At 44.2% G+C, this 26,906-nt stretch overlaps 2 protein-coding genes across 28 annotated transcripts in view; one reads left to right on the top strand and one right to left on the bottom strand.

Annotated features, from left to right (window-relative positions):
* Positions 1–26,906, top strand: part of LOC119173303 (uncharacterized) — a 509,098-nt gene that overhangs the window by 315,873 nt on the left and 166,319 nt on the right. For 26 of the 27 annotated variants that reach the window (XR_012895517.1, XR_012895516.1, XR_012895522.1 and 23 more), the window contains 3 exons: positions 1,357–1,457; positions 12,120–12,274; positions 15,428–15,529. Coding sequence is in view for 6 of the 27 variants with exons in the window: in XM_075896271.1 (XP_075752386.1) it covers positions 1,357–1,457; positions 12,120–12,274; positions 15,428–15,529 (358 nt within the window). In the remaining 21 variants the exon portion in view is untranslated. Of the gene's footprint in view, positions 1–1,356; positions 1,458–12,119; positions 12,275–15,427; positions 15,530–24,936; positions 25,070–26,906 lie in introns of all 27 variants that reach the window. The other variant, XR_012895523.1, reaches the window with a different exon arrangement.
* The window catches only part of LOC142818054 (uncharacterized), an 81,512-nt gene that overhangs the window by 27,444 nt on the left and 27,162 nt on the right, over positions 1–26,906 (bottom strand). The window contains exon 2 of the mRNA XM_075896278.1: positions 24,634–24,765. The gene's annotated coding sequence lies outside the window, so the exon portion shown is untranslated. The remainder of the gene's footprint in view (positions 1–24,633; positions 24,766–26,906) is intronic.

The following is a 26,906-nucleotide window of genomic DNA, read 5'->3' as shown; positions in this document are numbered from 1 at the left end:
TCACAGTATATTGGGCCCTTCATGATGCACGAGGCTGTTTCGGTAGATCCACATATACAAAATTTGGTGTTATGTGACGTTAATGGATGATGAAGGTATATGACTGGTGCAATTATGATAATCATGAGACGCATGTCTTGTACGAACATTACAACATACTGCATCTATAGCGTGCTCGCGGCCCTTTCGCTAGCTCTATACTAAATTTATCATCACGTGACGTGAATAGATGACGAAGGTAAACGACACATTTAAACACGATAATCATACACGAAGTCGTGTACGGCATCATTTACCTGCACCTCTTAACATTGTCCTGATTTGAAAGTGTCATATCAACCTTCCTCATTCGTGCTTCGCATACCATCGATTCCCACTGTACGTGGGATCTGCCAATTTTTTTTATACTATCACTACTAGAAGATTGATTGGTATGTAGGATTGAACCTCCCAAAACCACCATATGATTATGTGAGACACCGTAGTGGAGGGTTTCGCAAATTTCGACCACCTGGACTTCTTTACCCTGCACCCAAATTGGAGCACATAGGCCTACAACATTTCCGCCTCCATAGGAAACGCAGCCGGTGCCACCGAGATTGGATCCCGCGACGTGAGGGTCAGCAGCCGAGCACCTTATCCCCTAGACGACCACAGCGCGACTAACTACTAGTAGAAATGATTACAGAAGTAGTTTAGAGGGTTATAAATATTGTGGTACATGCAGTCGTGCAACCATACAATAGAACAAAAGTTGCATAAAGGAATGACGAAAATATTAGCGATAATGAACAGGTTATATCACAGTAAGCAGGGGAAAAAGATAATGTATGATTGATTCAGTCAGTTACATACGAAGCGCACCGCCACGGTGGTCTAGTGGCTATATACTCGGCTACTGACCCGCAGGTCGCGGGATCGAATGCCGGCTGCGGCGGCTGCATTTCCGACGGAGGCGGAAATGTAGGCCCGTGTGCTCAGATTTGGATGCACGTTAAAGAACCCCAGGCGGTCGAAATTTCCGGACCTTTACTACAGCGTCTCTCATATTCATATGGTGGTTTTGGGACGTTAAACCCTACATATCAATCAATCATTCAGTTACAAATGAAGTGCAGCAGAGCGAACAAAAAAGAAAAAAAAAAGAAGGGGAAAATACCTACCACATACCATTGATAACAACATCCATGATGTCCGATCAGTAATTTTCAATATACAGATTATGAGCGGCATTTTAAGCCCATATGCACAGCGTGTTGTTGCTGTAAGCACAGGTACACCTGCGAATTTATATGAGGAGTGTCTGTGCGACCAAAACCTCAGCTGATGCAGAGCCATGGTACTGTTTTTCTTCAGGTGGTACATCGAGTATTCCTACTACAAGACTGGCGTGTGTTACACAATGGACCCAACGCACTCTGAAGCTTATCGCACGTGTGGAGAGCCCTGGAAATACAGTGAGTACTAGGTGATGCTCGTGTAGAGTTATATAGATTGAAAGCAATACCAGTGCCAAAGAAGAAACAGTAGCATCTTTTATTTACTTTGCATTATGAATGTGTAGATGCTTCTTTAACAACAATAGATTTAACGGCTAGCTTTCACAGCAGAGCGCTTTAAGCTGTCGTCAGCTTGTGCTCCATCATGCGAAACTTGGTTGCTTGTTCCTCTATTTTAACTCTTACCCACAAAGGGGGATTGGCCATGAAGCTGGTGGATAATGTATGTGATCAATTAAGGATTATGTAGGGTAAAAGTAAAAGTAATAATTTTTCAATGAATTTGATATTTATAACACAAACAGAAGAAAAATGATAAAAGTTTTCAAATAACTTAGACCTAGTCATAATGCTAATTCTTTGGTATAGAAAAAGTGCCATGTAGTAATGAAATGTCTAATTTTGGCTTAGTTTGGAAAAAGTTGATCAGTGACACAGTGAGGTATATATATATATATATATATATATATATATATATAGCCTTCTTGTGTCATAGAAAACTTCGCAGGGGGCCGCACTGACGTTCCTATCGCGGAATTTCAGTAAAGCAGCCCCAAAGAACCGAATATTCGGAGTGTTATGAGGAATTCCTAATTTTTAAATAAGAACTCAAAACATTGCTTTCTTTAATTTTCAAATGATGGCGTGTGAGTGGAGTAGAAGGGGGTAAATATTTCGAGGTTCATTTCAGCTAGAACACCGAGGTAACGGCACCAGGCCAGATCTGTTTAAGCGAACCTAGGCAGTGGTATATCACATCTTTCTTTTTTTTTGTTGTTACGGAGACTTCCAGTTTACGTTTCGGACACAAGTTATTGTTTCATGCTAAGCGCAAGTGCGAGAATTCCCAATTCGGTGTACCAAGCTTTGATGAATTCTAAAGAAAATATATTTTTTTGAACGTCACTGCAATAACATGACTGTAAGAGGCATAACTGGCACAATCGCATCATCAAGGGATGCTCGCGCATCTCCGCCATGCATCTCAGCTATAAATATACTACATTGACCTGGTGCCAATATCTGTCACACTAGACAGATGTTCGCTGGGATCAATGATATGTATGTATTCAGCATGGCCAATTCTGCCAATAATGATAACAATAAAAAAACGGATAACAAGTCAGTCACTATCATAGCTGTCGAATGAGTCGCCGGAAGTTTTCGAAGACCTAGGATAATTGCCGTTCATTCATCTTCAAACACAGTTTTATAATCTTGAAATTGTAATCGAAATGACAAGGGTCATCAGTGGTAAAAAATGCCCCCACCTGCCTTCTCGTCGCTCATAGATGCATCCATTGCAATTACAATATTCGTTCATAATTGAGACAGGTGTTCTTCTAATAAGTGGGGAAATGTTTAGAATTCTCGGGGAAAAGACATCATTGAATTCTATTTGCATGTTTCAGATGGGTCTGTTTGATAGAATTATCTCGAATATATTAACATCGAAGGCATCTTGTCAGGCTTGAACAAACAGCACTCGAGGCTTGTATACACCAAATAAGTGCTCATTGATCAAAATATTGGGTTTGGCAAGAACTACGAACTGTTGTCTTCTTAAAGTGAAGTTAGAGTTTTTTAATATGTTTTAACTGTTGTAATACGGAATCCGAAAGCGAAAATGGGTAAACGAACTTCTTGATGCAAAATGTTTTCAGCTGTAGCGTGTAGCCTTCATGTTCAATTTTTTCATTGTGAATAGCCTAGCTCAATTTTTTTTACCGTACAGTATACGCAGGTATTTATTACAGGCAACTTGGGGACTTCCTTCGTGATGATAATAAAGGAAAATATTACTGGCAATTATAAACAAAAACTAATACAGCACATTCTGTAACGTTTAGTTTCATATGAATATTTTCAATCAGGCTTATGAATATCGCAGTCAGACGCGAAAAGTGCAATGTCATCTGCATATACACATACTTGTACCTTATCGCACAGTGGTATTGAACTTAGCAAGATGTTGAATAAAACTGGTGGCAAAACTGATCCCCGAGGAACATCTCTCGTTTGTCTATACCTAATTGTAGATACATCCCGCTGGAAGCATTAAAATTGTCTGTCGGTTCAAGATTCATGCATTGATTTGGTAATATGTTTCTAGAAATTCGTTCATTAGGACAATAATGAGAATAACATGAGCTGCACTATCATATGGCTTGCCGAGATCAAGGGTTACTAAAGACGCATACTGCCGTTTCTGCCAGCAAGCTTCATACAAGCCTCTACATCGACATGCCCACACAATATTGAGTATCCTGCTCTAAATGCAATCTGGCACGAGCTTAGTATTGAATTATCTGGTGTAAACTTCATAATTGGTATATGTAGTATTTTTTCTACTAACTTAATCACATGTGCTGTTAAAGCAATTGGCCTAATCTTGTCAACCTCCATTCGTAATTCGTTGTTTTTTAAAAAGCAAGATGATTAAGAAGCAAGGTGCTCAGATATGGGTGCACGTTAAAGAACCCCAGGCGGTCTAAATTTCCGGAGCCCTCCACTACGGCGTCTCTCATAATCATATAGTGGTTTTGGGACGTTAAACCCCACATATCAATCAATCAAGAAGCAAGATGATTCTTGCAAGTCTGCAGTTAGAAGGTACTCCACTATTTCTGAATGAGGCGTTGACAACGTTGCTATGATCTTGTGGAGAGATGTCGAATAATGTTTTGACCGTTCTTAAGGAGACGCCATCAGTTCCTGTAGCTGTGTTCGGCAGAAGACGTACGACGTGTGCAAGTTCTTCCGTAGTTACTTCAGCAAAGCTACTCCCGTGTGAAAGTTCTACCACCTTTATTTGTATTTGAAAATCTATTGTCCAGGCATAATGCGATTTCCGGTAATATATTTTCTGATTCCTTTGGGGAAACAATGAGTGAGTCAAGGCTTACGGGCACTGCAATGGCCCCAAGATTATGAAAAAGTCTAAAGAGAGACTTTTGTTACCATTTTTGTGTAGATAACTGTAACGTTTTCCTTCATGATAGTCTTCGCTTGTAATACTGTTCTCTTTACCATAGCTTTAGCATACATATAATTCCTCCAATCATTAGAAATTTGGTTGGTGAAGAGTATTCTCCATGCAGCTTTTCGGCGTCTGAAATCATCAGCACAATCTAAGTTTCACCAGGCAGACATAGAGTTTTTTTTTTTGTTTGAAATACACTGAACTGTGATTTCTTAATTTTGCGATCTCAAGTACCGGGTGTTCAAAGTTAAGCTTTATGATTTTTTAAAAATTAGGCGCTCAAAGGCAAGTTAGAACCATTTGTGCAAATACGTTAAGCAGCCAGGGGGACAGAAATATAGATTATGTATATATTGCTGTCAGAAGCCCAATCACCAAAAATTTAATAATGAACTTTTACTGCCTGCTGTGATTTGGCATGTTTATATTAGAAACTGCGGGAGGGGTGTTTGTATAAAGTTTCAGTTGGAAGATTTTGCTAGCACGCGTGTGGTCCGAGTTATTCGGCTTCAAATTTTAATTATCTTTCTCATGATCACGCATGCAAGAGTGTGAGGGTCAGCGCAAAGCTGGTCCCTAAAGCGACGCATCTGTAGTGTGTGCTGTTTATTGTGTGAAGAAGGTGGAGGCATAGGTATAATTGATAACAGTTAGCCTTGCTCTCTCGGTCATCGAAATCTAAAAGCGAAGAAGCCTTGCAACCAGTGTCATACCACGCAACTGCAGAGCCTCTAACAATAGTGGCAGATACCATGCCGAGTTAATGGTGCGAGCGGCGAATCTGGATGCCAGTGCGCGTGCGTAACAATGACTAGAGAAGCGCGTGGGGTCGTTCCCTGGGCTTCGCGAATAGCGTGACTGTTGACGTCCGACTACTGTAACTTTTATTAGATCACGAGCAACAACTCTACCAATAATAATGGAAATAGTTTTATCCTTGCTAACAAATATTTTCTGCTGCTACGTAAGCTTATTTCGGCCATGCACAAATCTCATCAAAACTCATCACATCTGGAAATGTCAATGTCCCCAAAATTGTTCAAAATGTCTGCCTTCGTCAGCATCGCAAAGCGCGAACCGCTCTGCGTTAACTCGATCACTCGACGTACAACTTTTACAGGAATAATCGAAACGACAGATGTTATTCCGTCCCGCTTGTCATTAAGATCGCTGGGCTCTGTTGCGTAAGCTCGATGTTTGACGTAGCCCCAAAGGAAAAAGTCGAGTGAAGAAAGGTCAGGAGATCTTGGAGGTGAAAACGTCGTGCCTGCGCGCTGTTGTAGAAAAACGCCGGTCTAACCAGTTATTTGCCCTGGTGGAAAATTGCGGCGGTGCTTCTTCGTGCTAAAACCATACATGGCGCAGGTCATTCAGGGGAAGACTTCAGGCAAGGTCATGAACGACAACACATAAAACGCTTCTGTGGAGATCTTTTCATTCAAGTTGTTCTCAAAAAAGTGCGGTACGATGATCCTGTCCCCAAGTATGCCGCACCACACATTCACACTACAGTGAACTTGATGCTTCTACTGTCACATCCAGTGTGGGTTTTCTTATGTTCAATAATAGGTGTTGTGAACAATAACACTTCCAATAGGCAAAACCGAGCTTTATCAGTCAAAATTATTGTGTGCAAAAAGTCATTTTCGTGACCAGATTGGATGAGGCCCCAATTGCAGAAGTCAATCCGCCTTTCGAAATCCACCTGAATTAGGACCTGGTGAAGGTAAATTTGACATGGAAAGAACTTGTGCTTTCTCAAAACATTTGTGACTGTTCCGAAGCCGCAACCGCACTGATCGGCAGCCTGTCCGATGCTGAGCTCTGGCATCGAGGTTACGCACGTGACAACGTCGTTTTCAAAGTCTTCATTCACGATAGCCTTTGTGATCCGTCTTGAAAGGTGGACAGAGCCTGTTGTGCAAAAGCGTTGAAGTAGGTTCATGAAACAGCAAGATGGCAAGTTGCGCTATATGGATTACATTCACAATTGAAAATCATGTTGAAGCGCACTAAAAAACGGACGGACAGAAGATGCTGACAAGGACAGCGCTTGCTCTCACAACTGAAGGTTTATTATTAAAAAAATGTATTTAAGGTGGATACATGATATTTCGCACATGTGCATCAGAACAGGATGCAACAGGAACCCCTCTTGTCAGGGTTACAAAAATTGTACATATTACGTGACAAATGATATATTTTACAACTACTAGGTGTCGAGATACGCACACTCTTTATCATGCAGCACAATCGTAGCTTGGCTAACACAGCCATGTCCCCTCGTTTGGATGTGGTAAGATTCCACGATCTCGCGTGTTAGCTGATTCTTCTGTCGAAATAGTATTTCTGTTTCTCTAAACACAGAATAACATCAGCAGTTTTTACAGTGATCTGCAAGATGACCGTTGCCTGATGCCTTTGCGGATGCGCGATGTTCTCTAAGGCGGTCGTTCACGCATCTTCCTGACTGGCCTATGTAGACTTTTCCGCAAGAAAAGGGCGTTATGTATACTACTCCCATTACGCACTTCATGAACATGTTTCTGTGTTTTATGGAGGAAGCTTTCGAACCTATGGGCTTATTAACGCGTGGACACAAGCTTGCTAGTTTGGTTTTTGCCGACAACTGCACGTCAACGCTGTATCTATTTCCAACGTTCTTTAAGTTGTGTGCCAACTTGTGCACCATTTTCTCTGGCTTCTTTGTCTCTCAACTGGATCATAGTTTTTTGCCCTTTATTTCTCTGGCTAGGACCGTGCACACTGAGAAAAGTCACTCTTTCGGGTAAACTGCTTTCTAGAATTTTCCCACCTGACTCCTGAATGTTTCATTGATTAGATGCCCACACGATTTTTGCAAAGCTGACATAATTCAAAACTTCACGATCCCCCTCTTTACCAACTTGGATTGCCCAGACGCGTAATGCAGCACTGGCTTGGCACTTATTCGTTGATAACACAACCAAGTGTGTTCCCTAAAAAGTTCCAATTTATATCAAAGAATTGCAACTCGTTATTTTTAGGCTCCTCGGTAGTGAACTGAAGGCCCATGCTACTTTTTTTAATCATCTTTAACACGCCCACCACCTCTCGGGAAGGATCAATAGCATGTGTGAATATCAGGAATTCATCCACATACTTGAAGACATGCATGTTTAACAATTTCAGAAATGTTCTCCTCAATTATCAAGTCAAACTTACTCAAAAATATTTAACTAAGAATAGGCCCACGCGCACAATTTACTGTTTAGGGATATTGTTTTTAAAAGGAATACCTGGCGAAAAGCGGTGTCTATTTATGCTCAGAGAAACTTGTAAGGCCTTCCTGTGAATGACTTTTATCGTCTAAAAATGCTATGCAATTGGCAATTTTTTTCAGTATTAAAATTCACTGCGGCAGCTGCATTTTCGATGGAGGCGGAAATTTTGTGTGCCCGTAAGCTCAGATTTGGATGCACGTTAAAGAACCCCAGGTGGTCAAAATTTCCGGAGCCCTTCACTACGCTGTCTCTCATAATCATATGGTGGTTTTGGAACGTTAAACCCTACATATCATTCAATCAATCAATCACCATTGACATTCAAGATTTGTTCTACGACATACATCACTAGAAAGTGATGCTGTCCGTAAAGGACTGCAATACTATCCAAAATGACAAAATGAAATTTTGCGAAAAAACACGTGTCAACGTAGAATCATTCCTGGGGCTGCTGTAGTTTTATTTAGGATCTACTTTTGTTTTGTGGGAAAGTTAGCATTTCATTCAGCGATCTCAAATATGTGTAGGCTCATCAGTAGCGCCTATTTATAGTGAAATATTTTTGAGTAAATTTGACAGGGGAATTGAGGAGCACATTTCTTTAATTGTCAAACATGTCTTCGTGTATGTGGATGAATTTCTGATGTTCACACATGGCATTGATCCTTCCCGAAAGGTGGTGAGCGTGTTAAAGGTGTTTATGCAAAGTAGCTTGGGCCTTGAGTTCGATACCGAGCGGCCTGAAAATAACGAGTTGAAATTCTTTGATTTAAAGCTGGAACCTTGTAGGGGCACATTTGGTTGTGTTATCAACCAACAAGTGCCAAGCGAGTGCTAGATTACGCGTCTGGGCAATCCAAGTTGGTAAAGAGGGGGATCGTAAAGTCTTGTATTATGTCAGCTTTGCGAAAATTGTGTGCCCATTTAATCAATGAAAGTTTGAGGACTCAGGCGCAAAAATTTCATAATGCGGGTTACCCGCAACAGGTAGTTTTCTCGGTGGCCACGGGCCTAACCAGAGAAATAAAAGGCAAAAAACAAAGATCCAGTTCGGAGACAAAGAAGCGAGCGAAGATGGCTGTCGTTCCATACGTGCACACGTTGGCCCACAAGTTAAAGCACGTTGAAATTAGATGCAGCTTAGACGAGAAGTTTTCGGCGAAAACCAAACTAGCAAGCTTTTGTCCACGCAATAATAGCCCATAGGATCGAAAGCTTGCTCCGTAAAACACAGAAACACTTTCGCAAAGTGTACAAAGGGAGTGGTATATATGGCACCCTTTTCTTGTCGAAAATTTTATCTAGGCCAGTCAGGAAGATGCGTGAACGACCACCTTAGAGAACATCGCGCATCTGTTAAAGCATCAGGCAACAGTCATATTGCAGATCGCTGTAAAACTGCGGATTTTATCCCGTGTTTAGAGAAACAGAAATAACATTTCGACACAAGGGTCAGCTAACATGCGGGAGAGTGGAATCTTACCGCATCCGAAAGAGAGGACATAATGGTGTTAGCCAAGCTATGATTGTGCTGCATGATAAAGGGTATGCGTATCTCGACACCTAGTAGTTGTAAAATATAATAATTGACACATAACATGTACAATTTTTGTAATCCTGACTAGAGTGGTTTCAGTTGCACCCTGTTTTGATGCACATACGCGAAAGGCTATGTGTTTGCTTTGAATACCTTTTCTGAATAAGAAATCTTCAGTGTTGAGAGCAAGCGCTGTCCTTGTCAGCCTCTTCTGTCCGTCGGTTTTTTATTGCGCTTCAAAAAATTTTCAGTTAGGTTCATGAAAGTGGGCCTTTATGGAAGGAGACGGTGTGGTTGGTGAGATGCGCAAACCTCAATTGCCAACAAAGCGTTACCATTCATTTCAGGCATTGCAAGCACCACGTCTACTTTTTCTTTGTTAGAATACTTCATGCCCGATGATTGAGTGATCTGTGGGATTTAACGTCCCAAAACCACCATACGTTTACAAAAAACGCCATAGTGGAAGGCTCCGGAAATTTCGACCACCTGGTGTTCTTTAACGTGCACCCAAATCTGAGCACACGGGCCTACAGCATTTCCGCCTCCATCGAAAAAGCAGTCGCCACTACCTCACGCCTGAAGCAGCCATAATAATACCTTCAATGCAGAGACGCTATGCTACCGGAGGCACCCCAGTACAGGACGGTCAAGCTTATGCGTTCACAAGAAGATGTCTCCGTGTGGTCTTAAGTCACAAAAAAAAAACGGCGCAAAAACTGGTGTCCTGTTATCACGTTCATCAGGATCACGCGTAACGCTCTTGGCGCACCACGCTTTTGAATTTGCATTTCGCCGGCTGAGAGAGCAAGGGTACTTGTTATCGTGTATGTTTACGCTTCAACCCTCTTCACACAGTCAAAACTACAAGAAACATGTGCGTAACTTTAGGGAGGAACTTTGCACGGACCCTCACCTCTTTGCATGTTTATTATGCGAAAGACAAACGTTGGAGCCGGATATCTAGAAGCACAGACGTGCCACAAAAATCTTCCAACTGAAATTGTGTACAAACGCCAGTGCCTACATATTTATATGCATACCAACTTTCACAGCCAGTGAAAAAATTGATTATTGAGTTTTAATTCATTGCGCTGCTGACAGCGATAATTGTCATCAAACTTTCTGTCCGCGTGGTCGCCTAATTTATGTGCACAAGTGCTTCTCACGTATCGAATAAAAACGAAAGAGTGAATGAGACGTTGGTAGCAAGAAAGAAAAAAATGGAGGGAAATGAAGGAAGGAAGAAGATTACAAGATAGAAAGACATATGAAGAAAAAGAAAGCAAAATTATATATAGAAACAGACACAGGAAAGAGATAAAAACAGCAGGCAAGATGGAGAAGAAGAAATAGAGAGAAAGAACGTGTAATCTATACAAAAAGAGAAAAAGAGATTAAACAAATCAGGAAGCGATAGAAAAAGAAGGACATGATAAAGATGGAGTGAGAAAAAGAAAGAATTAGAAAGATACATACACTAAAAAGCGATACGAGGAAAAAACAGAAAGAAAGAGAAGAACTAAAAGGAAAGAGGAACAAGTAAGGTCTCCCAGCTTCACTGTTCCTTGAATCTCGCCATGAGTAGAGCAAAGCTGCCACAATTTTTCGTAACACTGTCTTTAGAGGGCAGCATCAGACAGACTGAAGGCATGCTCTTCAGGCCAGCATCTCGCGCTCTCCTGAAAGGACACTAAATAGAAACAATCAGGATGACTGCCAGTTGGACGTGTTGGTAAAGGTTCATGATGAAACAAGCGCAAAAATACACACACTAAGAGAGGACACAGACAAGCGCTTACTAGCGACTGAAAATTTAATTTCGAACTGAACACTAATAAACACATCCCACGCATGTACGTCATTCCCGACTTCCTCTGTCACCATCAACAACGTGATATAACAAAATATGCACGCGCCCACGACCGGAAACAAACACGTGTCAAGAACTAAGAAAAGAAAGCGTAAAACAAAAAAAAAACAAATGAACAAAAAAGCAAAAAACAAAAAAGTTAACACAGAGAAAAACACTGGGTTATGTATTTATTAGTGTTCGCTCGAAATTAAATTTTCAGTTGCTAGTAAGCGCTTGCCTGTGTCCTCTCTGAGTGTGTGTATTTTTGCCCTTGTTTCATCAAGAAACAATCACTTGATTTAGAGAGACAAACTGCACTCTGAGAACTGTAATTCCACATGTTTCACTATTCATAATTTGCAGGGAAAATCAAGGTTGATGTATTATTTTAAAATTTTGCAGAAATCTGCGTGCGTAACGTCGAAAATTCTAGCAAATATTTTTTGGTATTTTCGTAACACTGGCTCAATGAAATTTTGAGAAACTTCGTATGCTAGGTCTGTGGCTGCCATATACTTCAATATGTTTCATTTTTTATTGATTAGAAGCTATGTTTAACTTGGTAAACGCCTTAAATCGATGACTTGATGGCATTTGGTGTACCAATTAGAAGGACACGTCTCAATCCACCTTTTTTCTTTCTGCGCATTTTCTCGCTTAGCAAGCGTCGTGTCGCGGTAAGAGTGGTGTTTTCGGGATTTCGAAACTGTAATTTACCATTACGCGAAAAAATCAATTTGCTCTTTGGTGTCCCCGTTGACAATCAGTATTAATGTCTACTTCAGCAACATCCCTAATGTTGACACGTTTGTCAACATCCGTTGTGATTGTTTCACCGCACTGTAGCATTTAGAGAAGATTCTCGTGGTGTGCGTATCACGATCATGTGGTCATAAAAATTATCAGCGGTCTATGGAAGACAACTCAAATTTACGCCCTTTACGACGTTTCATATAGCCCTTTTACGACGTTTCATGCGCAGGCGTCACATTCAGGCTCGCAACTGAGCTTGAAGGTGTTCCGGCTAAGGAAGCCATCATGTCTGCCCTCTTGCACCAGCAGGGGCAGTTCACGGGTGGAGTAAGCAGCAGCGCAATGTTTCGACCCGGGAAGCGGTACGCGCTGAGCGCACAGCAGGTGTGTGTATCCGCTTTATTATTAACGACAAGCGTAAACATAAACAACGTAACGCTCAATATTGCGTCAAAGAGATATGCATCGTCACAAAAAAATTGGATATCTTCCAAATACACTACTCAGTGGACACCGGACTGTAATAGGCGCTTGTGTTGAATGCCTCTGAGTTGCTATATGCGGAATAATTTAATAGTCTATATAACGTAGGCAGAACTAGAAATCTGTGAGTGTGGACGCTTTATTGAAACATGAACTTCCGCAAGCGAACTGTATATTACAATGTTATTGCAACTTCTTTCAGTGTGATATGTTGCGTTATTTACTTAGTTGCTCATATTTATATTTAGTAACCAATTTGTCCTTCCTTTTCTTTTTTCATTGCATAAATTGCAGAAATAGAGTAGCCTAGGTAATATAAACGTTCAGCTCTCCCCAGAAAGCTGGTTAAAACAAAAAAGAACAATGTTACTTGGTGCCCACACAGTAAGCTTCCTGTATTTAGGATGAAAGAGTCCTGTTTCATCCACAGATGTCTCATAAATCAGGTTGATGAATTTTCTTGGCCTAAACGCTTCACAACGCAGCAAGAGGCACCACGGAATACGTTTGCCAGAACACAACAGACAACCTAAATCAGATAATCTATGATAAATAAGGATTACGATGAAGACCAAAGTCAATAAACCCTATTATCAACTAAGAATGAGAATTCAGTTACTGCATGCCCGTCCATATAACGCCACTAACACGGACGAGATTAAACAGCGAATGAAGAAGAGGTTGGAGGTGGCCTTGAGCGGCAGCAACGCTCGCGCTGGGGGTGCATAAATAAACAAAAAGTCAATAGAGTTAGGGCTCCCGCTGGAAGGATGTGTCGAGGGTTTTCCGTGAAATAGGGCTCCCAAGGCTCTCCTATCATGTGAAAGGCTTTCGCTAGAAATCCGGCTATACTGGCGTGCAGCCTAGAACTTTTTCCAGTGCGAGTTGGCGCGTAAGTCTGCCGAACATGTTATTTTGGGCACGAAGCTTGGAAAATGATGGGAACAACTGTCAATTACCATTTGGTAGTTAACGCTCATCTGCCTTCCTTTCTTTCCCGTCTTCATTACCCAAGCTTTGCGTCACGAATAACATGTTCAGCAAACGCATGTAGCTTTGTTCAGCCTCTCAAAGCTCGCCCCAGCGACTCGTCTTCAAGGTACAATCATGAATTGAGAGCCCTCAGACATGGAGCAGTGCTATGGCTCTCTCACTTCTCTCGCCAGGTGTACACCACATGTTTTGGTTAGTTTTTGTCTAAAAAAACACTGAGTCCACAACCATTTTGTCGCAGCAGTTAGTATGACGCGACCATTAGCAGCGTGTTGTGTGTAGCGCAACTAATGCGGCTGATGCAGAGCACGGATCAACTAACGAAGCTGATTTGTTCCGCGAAGGCGACCACGAAAGACCCGCGCACAGGAAAGGAAGGCGACTCCTTCGTTCACCTGGCTCACGAGCAGAGCCGTCACCGTCACCCTCAGTTCCCTACAATAAGGAGAAAGCTTACTGGAAAGCGCGTCTTGCAAGAATCAGGTCAAGCGCGGTCATCTGAGTTTAAGTCATTGTTGGCATGCACGTGTGTCATTGAGAATACCGCAGGAACGTGATCACTGGGCTGACCGAGACATGGTTGCGGCTCTCAGACGAGCTCTATGCCATCACCGAGTGTCGTTAGGATGGCGGGGTGCCTCGCTGTCGAATGCACACCTGGTCAGTGCACAAGGCCTGGCCGTGTACTCACCGCGCCTATGGAGGCTTCTATACGTTTAATGAGAGAGTAACGGAGCTCGAGCGTCAGAATGCCTACCGGCAAACGTCAGCCTACGGAGGTCAGCTCGGCTTGACATGGGAGGAGTGTGACATGTTAAGAACCTATCCCCTCTCGTGTTGTAATTGTGACGTGGTTTTTACCAATGCAGTGAGTGCCTGTTATGAAATTGTTTCTGTGATTGGTTGTGGCGATGCAAGCCCACACGTGTGATTGGCTTGTGTGGAGACCCTTTGTTCAATCTGGGGTTGGGAAGAAGGTGTTTGAATATGAATTGAGAGAGAGGTGGCCCGGGCTTCGACCCGGGTAGACAGACACCTGGGTGCTGCAATAAAGCGTATCTTCACCGGACTACAGCTCTTGCTTCGTGATGCCACCATGCACTCGAGTCATATAGGGGCCCGCATTCTGAACCTCAAACATCTTCCCTCTTAAGTTAGTGTAGAAGCTAGTCAAACATGACGAAATTAACTCCAGCTGTGTGAAGTTTACAAAAGAAGTGTGTGAGCGCACAACGCGTAAGCCAAATGCGCGTGTTGCTTCAACATGACGCCCGAAAGGTAACAACACTCCCGTCAGCAGACGTATTCAGTCTCCAAGAACACGCAAAGGACTGGCGAACATGTTTTGGGAGATGATGGGTTATTTTATTGTGCTAATTCACGCTCGCCGGTACGACAAACAATGAAGAACGACACTGCCAGATAATAAAGAGCACAGTCCCTTTGATTTGTAGCCAGTGGAGACGCAGGCTCACAAAGAAAGCACGTTTTCATCAGGGTAACGTTCATCTGCACGTTTTCCGTATAGGAAATAATCTCATTAACGAATTTGCATAGGGTGGTGTCACACTAATTTGTTGCTCTCTCATAGAGGTAAGGTAGAGATTCATGACCAGTAAAAGTATCGAAAGAGCCTGGTTTTACTATTGAGCCTCAAAAAAGCTTGCACAACACGTGCGAAAATTCATTGACCTCAACAAAAAGGATAACGAAAAGTAGGTCTATGCTTCCCAAAAATGCATTACTCAATGCCAATAAACATGTTTTAAATTGGGAACATTTATTGAAAACCCTATTTCACAGATCACCCCCTTGTGACCTCCCCAAATCGTTCGCCTGAGCTATACGTTAAACATCTATTGCCGCTTTTCTGTTTTAACGTATCGAATGACTTTCTCTTTTGGTAAGGCTGCAAAGTGAAGCTCTTGTTACACTTCCCTAACTCCGTCTCTGTTTCTGCGGAGCAGTCGCGTGCAGGTGAACCAAAGCAATCGACTGTCTTTTTTTATGGGAGATATACTGCGAAGATCACCTTTCATTTCTTCCCTCTCCTAATTTCAGACCAATGTACTGTCCTTAAAAATGCCGTATGAGACACAGTGTACTGACTATGAAGAAATGACCAGGCAATTTAACTACACAAAGGACGTCATACAACAAGAGGTAAGGGAACATCAATATTTGCTGCACCTCTTTCAAATTTTTGTCACGTTTAACAGCCTTGATTACGTGATGAATTCGGCTGATGCTTTCTTCTTTGACTACTTCTTTTAGTCCTTTTAGTTCATTCCATTATTTAGGAAACAATACGACATTGCTTATGATGATTGTTTATATTATGCGAAAGTGCTTCCTATTTCAGTTTTAAAAATCGCATGTAATCAACATTTCACTAACACTACTGACGGATACAGTGGATGCGAAAGGCCGTACCATAAGGCCAAACATCCCTACTATAGAGTTAGAGTCTTGTGCTGTATTTCCCGTCTCAAACTGCTTAGAAGACGCAGAAAGTCATGTCATTAAGCAGGAACGTTAACAGTCCTCATTTTCTCGAATAAGCTCGTTCGACTAATGTGTTCTACATAACTTTCAGTCTTTCCACCCAGCTATTGCTAGGGAGCCTTCATGCGCGCGCGTCTCCGTGTTTTAGGGTGGTGACAACTCCGATCATGGTTGCTTACAACTGGCTAAAACGGCCCCCATACTTGACGGGCCGCCGTGTTGGTTCTGAGTGGTCGCTCATTTACATTGACGGCAGCGTGGGTTTCAACGAGAACAGAGTATTCTTTATATAGCAAGTGCTGAAGGCTGAAGGGTTTTTTTCTGAAGTTAGCCGCGGTATGGTAGAACAGGAAAGACATGTTCGTGACTCGAGTTTGTATAAAATACTGTTAAAACAGTTCGTTTCTCCCACTTGGTAGACCCACCACATTGGTGGAATGAGGTTATTTAGGAAGCCTATATTTGCGAGGGGGAGAACCTCGATGTCACGATGAATGGACTTCAATGTCTGCGCGCCATTCAGGAAACATATTCACCTTAGCACTGCGAATACCTCAAAGGCCTCTTAGTGCAAGGCTCGAAACTGTGCTGTTTATATGATGGAACTCGTAACAGCACAGAAGGCTGAACAAACAACCGGGTAGCTCGCGATTTCCCATGTAAACCGAATAGCTCAGCTAGCCTGTTTCTCATACTCCAAACATTGTGTTTCTCCGTAATAAAATTTCCTACAGCAAGTTTAGTTCCTGCGAACGAATCTGTACAATGACTGCTTAAAAACCTAACAAGCTGTAAGCATTGCCCGAAAAAGTAGGGCATTCAATCACATTACACCAGCCTCCCCCTATGCCCGCAAGCCTGTATATTAGGCTAGAAGAAAAGCAAAGGGCAGCAACGAGAGACATGTGAAGTTTTTCCAGGTCAGAATTTATTGAAAACAGCATCCAAATGGCATCTGTCCTTGTGTCTTCAAACCATTCTGCCTACTTTGCTGGAAGCTTGTGTCCTCGCAGTGGGCCTAGAGTAAAGCAATAAGACGGAAAATCATGCACGGCTCTGACCATATATACGGAGTCCATACAAATTTTCTCTACAAGCACTAAATAAAAGCGGAGTTTACGATATCAAATCATCTGTGTGCCTGGTTATGAAACAAAAGGACGACACAAATAACGATGCACCACATAGGACATATTCGAGGTATGGGTTGACAACCGACCTGCTTAGTGCACATATACTGCTCCTTTCAGGGCCGACAGATAGACAGAAGAATGCACGGGCTCGAACAGCAAATCTGTTGCATTCTATGTTATTAAAGAGAAGTCTTGTTTGCAATTATTGAGCAAGTTTCGGTGTGGTTGCGCGTGTTATTGAAGCGAAGAACGAATACCCCATGGCAAGCCACACAAAAAGTTAGTTGCGTTGCAACTGTGCAAGACAAGCGCCTACAGGGAGCGCGTTCATCGGCTCGTCCGTCTACCTCTCCAAATGCCCTTCCTCAGCGACCGAGGTAAAATTGCAGGAATGCGAACATCTGCCAGCAAAGAAAGACGCGAACGGGAGCGTCTGTAGGTGGTTTACGGGCCTGGCGTTTTCCGCGGCGACTGCAGCGAAGGCTTCGCAAACCGACAAAGTGCAGGTAGTGAATGCATGCAGGACCACACATTCGACTAGTCATATCATTCGATTGAGGAACTTCGCTTCGACTACAAGGATGAACAAGCATACTCAACCATCTTCCGCTTGCACAACGTAGCCGAACGAACCCTAATTTATTATTATAGTGTGCAGGTTGTCATGCTTAATTTGCTCGAACTGCTTTTCGTTGCATGGCTAAGTCAGCCATTGCACGAAATGTGCGGTGATATACTCAACACACTCGCAATACAACGGATACTCACCTCACAAACACGGCGAGAAGTAGTCGCCTCCAAGCAGACTCTTTTCACTTGTGTAGTCCAGGGTTTCCGTTAGCTAGAGCAAGTCGGTAAGCGGGAAGGTCTCCAGATGATTTGGAGTTGTGGCTCGCAGCACTCTGGCATTCACACTTCAATGTTCTTGTAGGTGCGCTTAGCGCGAGGATGGTGTCGTAGCGGAAGCTACGTCTATGGGGTAATCAAACGCAGCTCATACCGCAGCTTGCACACCCACGCCAACATGCAGCTGGTGCAGTGCGACATAGCAGGAACACCTGGTCGCAAGAACCAACATGGCGCCTGTTACCACGGGAACCGCGACTGGCGTCATTGTGTTTTAGCGGGTGACGGTAAGTGGTGGGTCAAAGGCTGACACCAACCTAAAACACGGAGACGCGCGCACATGAAGGCTCCATAGCTATTGCCAGATTAGCGCGGCATCTGCTGGTGCAAACATTAGCCGTGTCAAAGAACCATCTCCTCGCCAACGTCGCCGACAGTGTGAAATAGGTCACGCAGTGTGGCTTTAACCATGTCAATTTTAGTGTGCCTTGGCTTTCCTCTAATGGACAGGCATTTGTACAGAGTTTCCGACAGCTCCCCGATGCCCGCCCTTTGGTAGTTCACAATAGCATTTGGAGAACACGTTATATTCGCCCTTGAGAGTAGATCGCGCTAGCGCAGTTGGATTTCGTGCGAACCCCCTGCGTAACTGTTTCGGTTCTCGGTGCATGTATGGACCATGCCGCAAGAAAACGAACGACTGTGGAACTTGTGAATACTTTTATTATTGTTATTATTTTGTTGGTGTACATGGAAACATCAAGACACACAACGAAAAAAATGGCAGCATATCCACGGAGTGAATGATGGGGAGTGGGGCGAAGCATTCGTCCGTCCATTCGTTCTTGCTTCCGTCCCTTCCTGCGTACGTCTGTATAATCGTCCATGCATCTATCCACCCGTCCGTGCGTGCGTCTGTTCGTGCGTCCGTCCCTGCGTTCGTCCATGCATCCGCGCCTGCGTCCATTTATGCGTCCATCCATGCGTCCATCCATGCATCTGTCTGTGTGTCCGTTCGTCCATATATTCAGCACTCCAAGCACCACCATCTCGCATCTTTTTATCATATATTCTCCATATAGAAGCACCGCCATCCAGCGGACATTTCAAAGACTAAACGGGAGGTGGCACATGCACACTTTCTTACGGCTTGCGCTTCGGGTTTACTTCCCACCTTTAACCACCTCGAGTTCATGGTATATACTAGTTCACTGTATTCATGGCTATGCGGCCCAACGCTCGCTAAACCTTGCTAAAACCAAGGAGGTTACACCCAGCGAGTATAACGTAGCAACCTTTTCTTGTCAGATCGTACTCAATGTACATGCCAATAGCTGCTAATGGGGATCGCAGCGTGCGCGTTACCTAAAGGCCGAATGCTCCTGTTTCTCATTCTCCCTTAGCAGCCATTAACATGTGCATTGAGCACTATATTTTATTGTTCAACAACGCACAGAAGAAATCTCTCACCGGAACCACCTTGGAGGTCAAAATCGTAAGGAGCGCTATTTTGGGTATGTGCCACACGTGGTTACGTGCTACGAGGGACGCACAAGCCATTTCATAAGGAGCTTCGCCCCTAAAAACAGAGAATATTAACGGAATGAATGATGTTAGTTGGAGCGAAGCGTCCACCTATCCATCCGTTAATGTGTCCGCCCATCCGTACATGCAGCCATGCGTCTGATCGCGTTCGAGAATGCAGACGGCGCGCGGGTAACACCGACGAGACGCGAGCCAAGGAAGCCGAGCGCAAGCGTCTTCAATGCACTCGCCACTCTGCTTCGTCCATGCCCTGCCAACGATTCGCCGCGTACGGTGCCTATCCAGGAGGCTGAGAGAAGCACTCGTTCTCCGCGTACCCAGGCACAGCCCGCGCAGAAGCCAACTGGAGAGTAGCGGTACAGCGTCACCTAGAATATTGTCACTTAACTTCAGTTTGTATGCACTTGTATGAGACAGCACCTTCTACTATACTGTTCGGGAGATACTGTCTTTTCTTCTTTCTCATCCCTTCTTCTCTGGGTTACGCGTGACGCATGACAAGGTTATACTAGGAGGAGCTGCGCCCCAAAAAAGTCACACGATATTCCCAAAGAAAACCCTGATAGGATGCGAAGCAGCAGTGTTGCGTACGGGTTGCGTCACGGGTTTAACGGCACTAACGTGGGTGCTGTGGTGAGCGCTGGAAAACTTGTTTGAAGCCGATGCATTGAAGACGCTTGCGCTCAGCTTTCTTGGCTCGCTTCTCATAAGTGTTATCCGCGCTCCCTGTCTATTCTCGAACGCGATCGGCCTTATTTACTCGCACCTAGTCAGTGTCGTTGGCCTTCCACTGCCAACGCTTGCGTTCTGCTTCCCTGGAAGGCTTCTCGACGATGTTGCAGGCGCGACATCACTATTCACGAACACGATTGGCTTTTCTGACCCCCGCAACGCCGGGGACTTTCGGGATTGGCCTAATTGCTTCGGCGGATGTTTTGGCGGGTGAAGGAGCGTCATCTTCTGGCGTCTTCTCTATTGCAGGTAAACGAGCCAAAAGAGTGTTTTTGTGCTCAGCATTTTGAGCAGCGGAGAGGGTGAATCCAGGGAAATCTGGGACGGAAATGTGCAGAGGGGTCTACTGTTGGGAACACTGGAGCGCCTGTCGTCTGCTCTGCGCCACTGCCGGCCGGCAGCCGAAACTAGTTTGGCGCAGGAGCAGTGAGCGCAGTGAGCGGCTCTCCGTTGTCGTCTGCTACAGTTTTGGCCTCGCTTCAGCTAACGTCGTCTTAATGAGCATAGTTTAGTTAGCTCATCAACTAGCATACTTCAGCTAGCCTGGTTCAAGCTTTACATGGCTTTATTAGCACTGTATTCTTAAGAAGCGACTTAATCACCCCGGCCTTACCATGACTTGGTGTAATTAGCTTGGTCATAGCATGTTCTGTCCTAACTAGCCAAGCATGCCGTCCAACAAAAAAAATCACAGCATATCCACGGGATGAATGATAATGAGTGGGGAGGAGCTTCGGAGGGTTTTATTGGTAAACCGTCAATCATCCGTCCGTTCATCTGTCTGTCTGTCTGTCTGTCTGTCTGTCTGTCTGTCTGTCTGTCTGTCTGCACCTGCTGAGTGAGTCATATAACTAGGCAGTCACGTACCAAGAGCTAAGAGAGACAGACCCACGGCTTTAAGAGCTTCAGGAGCACGTGCGGATAGCTATATAGCTGGCCGCACGTGCTCGGGTGCTAGCAGGATAGAACAACAAAGATGACGCGCACCGGCCGTGCAGCGTGCTACAATGTACAGGCTGACCATGATAATTAACACGTGGCCTCGGATTCACCTACAGTCGCGATGTTGTAACATGCTCGGATGGGGCTGATCTCAGAAGCCACTGTGCTGATTATTCTAAAACAGTCTTAGTGCAGACAATAAAAGCTCCAAAATGAAATTTAACACTCCGTGCCTCCAAAAAATGTCACCACGAAACGTTTCCGGCAATTGTATTGCATAGGTGCACTTCTGCACTCAGTGAAACGACAAACAAATGAACGAAGATACCTTTGCTTGCAAAACATCGCCCAATTCAGTCAACAGTCTTTGACGCGATGAATGGTTTCATTGTAACCAATGAAACGCAGCACGCTGAGGGGTGGATTTGACTTTTTCGTACTGTTGGCTCGTTCGTATGGTGTGTCGCCAGAGCTCGGGATTATCCTGAGTTTCGCGAACTCGGGCCGGTCCTGAATCGAGCGCCGGGGTAGCTCCTTTGCAAGATGTCGGCAGATCAGCGGACGAGCGTTGTCGAACCGGCCTGAAATTTCTTGGCAGCCAGGGACCAGCCGTTAACGTTCAACAATATAACCAAACATTGTGACTTGGAGCACAAGGAATACCCTTTGCCAAATTTTAGAATTGACAGGCCACAGGCGGTGACATTACGGCTTCTGCAGACGCGCACGTACCCGACTCGCTCGTCATGAATAAAAATAATCCGGACTGAGTGGTTTAGATCTATCGTAGTAAACGTGCGGGCTTGTTTGATTTTGAACACATGTTAAGGCGATTCTCGGCATTGGCTGGTGCAGCGTCTGACGGTGAACAGTGGTGGAGCGAATACTGCACAGTGACGCGCTGGTGCACCAACTTAGGGCTGTCCTGAGGGTCTTTGCCATGGCAGAAGGGCTTGGCCTCTCTGTCGCGACGTGGGAGCAGGCAGCAGCAGTCCTGAACTGATACTCAGAACCTTAATAAAGTTCTTCATACCATACCATATAGCAAGCACAGCAAAACAAATACAAGAAAAAGAAACATATAAAGCGGACGGGCGCTAGACATCTATAAAAAATATACTTACTTAAAAAGTGATGAAAATATACAGACATGCGCAGACCACATGGAGACATAGGCAGCACTAAATACTAGGCAGTAAAACTCCCACTTGGACTGGTTGGTGCAACATTGTAGCTCAATTCATGGCTGCGCCTGATAAACGTGTACAACAGAATCATATAAGACGTACCCAATACGGGCAAAAACTACAAATTTTATTACTGGCTGCCCAAATAAACGAATCTCATCGCTCGCTCCACTTTACGCTCCATCTTGATAGATTAACAACACTCCCCTTGGGGCTATCTTTCGTTAAAAGATTAACATGATAGGATAAAAAATAGATAACCAAAAAGAGACAACGAAATATGAACGAAAACACTCAACATAAAAACAAACGTTCTGGCGTTTTTCACGCAGTTTACTAACGCGTGATTGACCCTGAATTCGAGCACCCAATTGTCCAGCTAACGTACCACAACTGTTCTCGTAGATTTTTGTTGTGCGTACCAAACATTCTGCTTATGCTTTGCGGAGACGTGGAGTCTAATCTTGGTCCGAACACAGAAAAGTTTTTGTGACAACTACTTGACGGTAGAAAGAGTATGCAAAAATGGTTAGAAGGAAAACCAATACAATAGTAGGAAAGCCTAAAAAATTAGAGACGTGTCTGGTTCTAGGAAAAAAAGTTCGCGAAAAATGGCTGATATACAACGAACAACAGAAAAGCAAAGAAGAAAAGTGGTTGACCTTGAGAATTGAGGCAAAAGGATTAACATAATTTTATTCGGTATTCTAGCAAACACTCGGGAAACTTGTAAATCTCTTACAGAAAGCGTTGTCGAGACCCTCTTCCGGAAAAAACTTGGCTTGATAGGTCTGTGAGTCGAAGAAATTTACTGATTGAGAATGAGGAAGTCGGAACTGTTCAGCCACCGCGAAAACATGATGGTGCTCAAAAGTTGCATTAAACTCTAAAGAAGCAGCGTATCAATTCTTGAAGCTTTTAAAGCTGCAGCCAGACAGCTAAGGAAACACTTTTAGGATGATACTGCTGGCATGAGACGCTTAGGCAACATATACTGAGGCTGAGTCACAACGATGTTAAATTGAGCAATTACCTGTTCGATCAGAACACTGTCGAAGCGAACATCGTCTCTCTTTCCAAACATATAAAGGCCGTGCTCAGACAAAATGACTAAGAATTCGCTACGAAAAACTTTTTTGTCTAAATGTAAATGCCCGCAGCATAAAGAACAGAACATTGAACCCTGTTTTCTGTTTGACACAACTTTAATGAGACTCAACAGATAATGGAGCCGACGAATGTATAGAGAGGTCGATTAATTGCACAGTTTCAAAGATAGCGCAGTTAGTGTGATGAAGCTGTGAAGACTCATCCTACATCAAAGTACACATCATCCTCATCATAATCAGCCTGGATACGCCCACGGCAAAGGCCTCTACTATGATAATGAACCCGGTCGCATGCTATCTAGTGCCAGGTTATGCCGGCGAATATTTATGGGCGAAGCTCCTTATGGCTTGGCTTGTGCGTCCCGTCGTCTTATGTAACCACTGGTGGCACAACCCGATAGAGCGGTTTTAAGAATGTCCGCTGAATGGCGGTAATTGTATATGCTGAATACATGATGAGAAGGTGTGAGATAGTGGTACTTGGACGGACTTACTGATGGACGGACAGAAAGACAGGGGGGCAAACAGACGGATGGATGGAGTGACAGAAGGACGGCCGCGCGAACAGACGCACGGATGAACGGACAGACAGACAGACAGACGAATGAACAGACCAGAACGTGCACACCTGCTCCGCTAAAATTTCTATCATACAGAACCAATCAAGCTTATGGAGATCATCGCAGCGCGCACGCAATACTTAACTTTGTCGTATTGAATTGTGCGTTTTCCTGGACACGAAACGTGCGTGAGACATGTAATGAGCGCCTGCGAACTGTTTTGGCCACTGGAGGTGTGCGCGAACTTCACCCTTATCGAAACGCGATTTAATCCCGTGAAATCGTGTTTCCAATTCTAACATCTTGTCCGATACGCCACATCAGTGGGTATTGATGTATCGTTTACAGCAAGGTCAAGAGCACTGCAACTTCTTACGAGCATCAATTCTGTCGTTGTGAAAAGAAAATATTCTCATCTTTAACTGCGCCAGGAAGCAAACATTCCCATTGTTATCTCCACGAGCAGTTAGGAACACCCATCATCACGCATGATCTTTCAATAGGAAAAACCGAACGAAAAGAATGCAATTCCCTGGCGCACACGGAAAAAAAATTCGCTGCAAAACGTCATGCGAAGCCGTGGCATATGACAAAAAAGCGCTTGTTGCAGTTCACTTTTCTGCCGTACATTGTATACTTGTTTTACACAAAGCAAGCAAACGCGCCCCTTCCTTAATGTCCAAAATCAACAAGCCAGCGTGCGCATACCTGCAATCTGGGTGATGCTCTTCAGCCGCAGCAGCAGTGGCTTCTGCCAGGAAGCTTTCTTGAAGATAGGGTAGATATCAGTCTCGTATAAGTAGGTGGCGAACAAAGGCCATTGTACACTAAGGTGGTTGCCTGAAATACAATTTAAAGGACACCTTTAACTGATGCGTAAATATAAAACGACAATTATGCTTCATGCAATAGGGTACGTGAAAACGAACTGCAAAAGCGACATACTTGCAATCACTAATGAATTGTTTTAATTGCCTTCATCGATCGGAAATCCCTCTTCCGTTGCAACAGTGGGAACAACCGTCCGCATGAGCTGTGTTTCGGCAAGGTTTGCAAAGGCACTTTCAGCGAAGTGGTTGCAGCAGAGGCGGCTACTTTCTTGCAGACGGCTTCAAAGTGCCCCTTTTTGTTACAACTTCAGCAGGTATTGTTGACATACCAACATTTTTCTGCCTCAGCAGCACTTCGTTGCTCGTTATAATGCTCATTGTTAGCTCGTGCAGCTGGCCTTGGTCTGGTTTCCTTATTACGGTTTTGGTTGCCGGGAATGAGGTTAACGCTGTATGGTTTTTCGTAAAACTGATGCATTTGCTTTGCCGCTGCGCAGCTAGTTTTTTTTTAGCGTCATTGTGTATGCCAGCTAAGACGTTCACCCTGCCTGTGCGAAAAGAGTGAGTTGCGTTTCTTCGTCACGCAATCCAGGCAACGGTCTGTCCCTTAAGGTATAATTAAGAAACGTGCGAAAATTGCACTCTCTTGGAAGATACTTCGGTTCAGTATTGAACTCATTGACACTTTGATGATCTGTTTGTATTCAGCGAATACTTTCACAACGTTCTGTGGTAATTGAGTAGGCTGGGATCAAATGAGCTTCAAGGAGTTGTTTGATGTGCTCAAAACTCTTCTTCGAAGGCATATCAGGCACAACTATCTTTTTTAGGTCTTCATGAGCTTATGCTCCGACTACGTTCAGTAACAACTTCAGTTTCTTGCTTTCAGAGACGTTTATGTGTACGTAGTGTTTGAAGCATTCAAAGTACGACCGCACGCTGTGGACTTCCGACTATAATCATTTCTGCCATCCCGCCACTCTTAGGACCGTGACCTTCTCGGCCATTGCCTTCTTCTGTCATAATGAGCAGGGTTCACTTATCTGCAAAGCTCGTTTTCTTGATGTGTGTCCGTATTCCTGTTTTTGTTCTTTTGCTACAGCCCTTCACAGAAATGATTGCAAGAGCTTCATGGCACCCCGCTTCCTCGTGATGGTCGTGCGCTCAATGTAAGCCGGGTAGCAAGAACTCCGTGGTGCCTTGCTGCGTCCACAGTTTAGTCTCGTTCCTTCTGTTATGCAGCGACGATTAACGTGCCGGCCATCCCATATTTTTCAGCAAACGTAAACTTTCTTGAGCTGTAACGACGCATCGTTGGTAGCAATACAAAAAGCCTGTTCTTCGTACAGCAGCGCAATTTTATGGATAACGCGGCAAGCTGGTCAACCACACGTCATCGTTGGTGTAATCTTACTAGACCGCGTGACCGATACAGTACAGGGGCCATGACGCAGAATGATTCTCTCGGTGAATAACTGGGCTCTTTCAGTGTCACTAATATTTGGGCAGAGCCATTGTTTTGGCGCAGTGGGCGAGGTAGCCCGTAGCTACAACGATCTTTTTGTTCCCGGTGTTAAACTTCAGCAATAGCCCAAGTAGGTGGATGCCGATTTGCTGGAATCATAGGCGAGGGGATTCGATCGGCTCCAGAAGCTTAGCTGGCCTCGTAGGTGGTGTCCTCCATCGCTGACAGTCTCAGCAGGTCTTTACTTAGTGTGTGTTGTCGGCAGTAAAGCGTAGGCCCTTTGCTCGTATCCCCGTAAGTGTCTGGGAAAAGCCAAGATGTCCACCCGTTGGCTCGTCGTGAAGGGCCTGTAGGACTTCTAGTCGGTAGGCTTAAATCAGATCACGAAGTTAACTGGCTCGATGCAGCGCGAAGTTGTTTTTTGGAGAACACCGTTCTACAGGCAAAACGACGCAAGAGTGCGCGTGCATACCTTTTGAACATAGGTGTTCCTGCTGTCGAGGGATTATATTAGGCCTTAATGTTCCTGGTCGGTTCAATGTCGTTCGGTGAAACGAGCGACATTTAAGCCTGTCCTCTGCCTCGTCGTCGGGTGGCGGTTGGTCGACGAAGACATTATCGCTACAGCTAGTCGGCGTCAGAGTATTTTCTACCGGACTTGTGAATGACGGTAATGTAATATTCTC

Source organism: Rhipicephalus microplus, chromosome 5, assembly GCF_043290135.1.
Source record: "Rhipicephalus microplus isolate Deutch F79 chromosome 5, USDA_Rmic, whole genome shotgun sequence".
In the NCBI taxonomy this organism is placed as follows: Eukaryota; Metazoa; Arthropoda; class Arachnida; order Ixodida; family Ixodidae; genus Rhipicephalus; species Rhipicephalus microplus.
The sequence above is the reverse complement of the archived record's forward strand: the minus strand, read 5'-3'. Positions and strand labels throughout refer to the sequence as shown.